The sequence below is a fragment of the Alligator sinensis genome, unplaced genomic scaffold, assembly GCF_000455745.1.
Source record: "Alligator sinensis unplaced genomic scaffold, ASM45574v1 scaffold51_1, whole genome shotgun sequence".
Lineage (NCBI taxonomy): Eukaryota > Metazoa > Chordata > Crocodylia > Alligatoridae > Alligator > Alligator sinensis.
The window spans coordinates 147,313-149,752 of NW_005843075.1; the positions used below are offsets into that span (position 1 = coordinate 147,313).

The window sequence follows — 2,440 nt, forward strand, 5'->3', positions numbered from 1 at the left end:
ATAATTTAGAAACAGCCAATAGTGGGGAACAAATTTGCATGCGGGTGGCGGGATCTCCTTTGCACCGGGGTTTTCTCTATGCAACTGAGAATTGCACCGTGCAAAGAAAGCTCCTCGTGGCGGGAAATAATTCTGCAGTGCCGAAGCGCACACAAAATCATACCCTTGGGTCATGACAGGTTTGAATCTGCTCAGGCAAAAGATGATATGAAACCTGAGTCTGGGCAAGTATTCTTACCCAAATGGGTAAAAGCAAAAGCCTACAGCAATACCATTGTTTTCCTGCTCTGGCCATGCTTCAAAAATAAGGGGTAACTACTGATGCATCTGTGCAGAGCCTGATCCATTAGGCATATCCCAAGAACATCTGCTGAAGTGAATGCTCCTCAACAGAGACTGACGAAGAAATGTCTAGTTTACAAAACCCAGTGGAATTTATGCACGACAGAGGTACCAAACTGTTCATCCATCCCTGCCAACACTGAAGAGCTCCCAAACATGCCCCAAACCAAACCATTAGACATCAGGGGAGCTTCACTGTCAAAAACTGAGGTAGTCTTGGACTTTAGGCACCTCCTGAATTGGGTAGCAGCTAGACAGAAGTTCTGATGATAGTAATTTTGAATTCAGACATCAATTCCTAAAAACGACACTTTACTGTCTATGTTTTTTGCAGATGTACCTCTAAATGTAATCCCAGCTTTTATAGAATAAAATAAACATTTCCTTTTCAGAGTCAGCCGCAGTAGCGATGTCTTAATCTGAACTAACAGCGCTGTGATTTCCAAATGAGTCTAAGGGAGTTAAACGTCTAATTCCTATTGACATTCAATGAGTCTTTGGCACCTATCTTGTTGAGGCCTAGCCTACATGCTGTTGCACTAGTATACATATTTACCAAGAGCTACCCCACCTACAGGCTCTGGAGTGGATACAGTTACACTAGGACAGAGGTATCTTACATGAGGCACCAGTCTAGACCAGTCCCCAACCCACATGGGCATGAGAAGTGTGTACCATTTCTGTTATACAGCTCTCTCTATAGCAGGATAGTTGAAGAGTCCCTAGCTCCTTTGTTTGAAAATCCCCCCTCCCCCGCAAAAGGGGTATTTTTCAAAACACTTTTTAATGTACATGAGCATCTTTGATTAACACTATTTTAGAGGTACTTATTCTAGTTGACTGTTCTTGATTTAGCTGAAGCCCAGTGCTTGTACAGTATTTTGTGTTGCTAATTAAATGAACTTTTCTTTAATCAAAAGGCATATTAAAAGGAAATTAATTATTCTGAAAATTAAGTTACAGTATAGTAAAAGTTACATCAGAGTCATGCTTTCAATTCTGAATACATTTTACTGGTTTTCTCACATGATGCTTTTTCGTTTAGACAGGAGATCTATTCAGTAACCAATTAGATTCACACCTTTTGAACTAATTATCCATTTATCTGTGGAAGCATCATGGTTTGCAATTTGTTCCTCTTCCTTTCCAATAATATTGTTCTAATTATCATAAAAAATAATGAGATTAAGTCTTTGCTTTAGATCTTTTACCTAATTATGCAGGAAAGAAATCAGAATTTATATCCTTTCAGAAAATAAGATAGAACTTTATTTTAATATCACAATTTAAAGCAACTTCTCTTACCTATCAGGAATACCTAGCCTCTTGACACTTCTGTAAACGGAAAGGGTGTTTGCCACATGACGGTAGTTAAACCAAAATCTAGAGGTGCACACCTTAAAATTTAAAGAAGAAATAAATGCATTTTAAAAATATAAATGATACATTCTTGATTAGTACATGCATCAGTAGCTATAGCTACAATGCTATGAAACTAGATAACAAAGAGTGCCTAGCAACAAGAAACTGATGACACAAGTAATGCAAACCTTTTCTGTAGAAAGAGCTTTTATCTACCTTGAAAATAGATGTTGACAGACTGAGCTGCAGATAAAACATTCATTAAAGGCTAGAAAAGGACTAAAAAATGCACTGTACGGAATAATCTCAAAATACTAAACTGATGAGCTGCCTTATTTAACATATCTTCTCCATTTCAAATGCCTCCAAGTCTGAGACTGCCTGTTTGAAAGAACGTGCACATGGATAATTACGAGAGCCACAAATAAAAGAAGGAAAAGAATTGCTAGATTGGTTTTATTTAGGAGTCAAATGCATCAAAGTTAGAACTGGGCCATAATCAGAATTTGAGGGTAAACTCTCAAAAAAAATTCAGAATGTTCAGACTGCACCCTTTCAGTCTGCCAATACCATCAACAACCAAAATGCCAGCGAATTTAAATACTGCTAGTTAAGCAACTAAAAGATAAGCGTCAAGAGAAATGGTCAGAAACAACAATTGCATCTTATAATAGAAGATTAACAGCATAACACAGACTAAGAAAATACAAATATCAATGGCCTGGATATATCTAGG

General features: G+C 37.5%; 1 protein-coding gene across 1 annotated transcript in view; it reads right to left on the reverse strand.

Moving 5' to 3' along the window:
- Positions 1–2,440, reverse strand: part of PIGK (phosphatidylinositol glycan anchor biosynthesis class K) — a 173,756-nt gene that overhangs the window by 138,291 nt on the left and 33,025 nt on the right. The window contains exon 4 of the mRNA XM_006037172.2: positions 1,648–1,739. Within this exon, the coding sequence (XP_006037234.1) occupies positions 1,648–1,739 (92 nt within the window). The remainder of the gene's footprint in view (positions 1–1,647; positions 1,740–2,440) is intronic.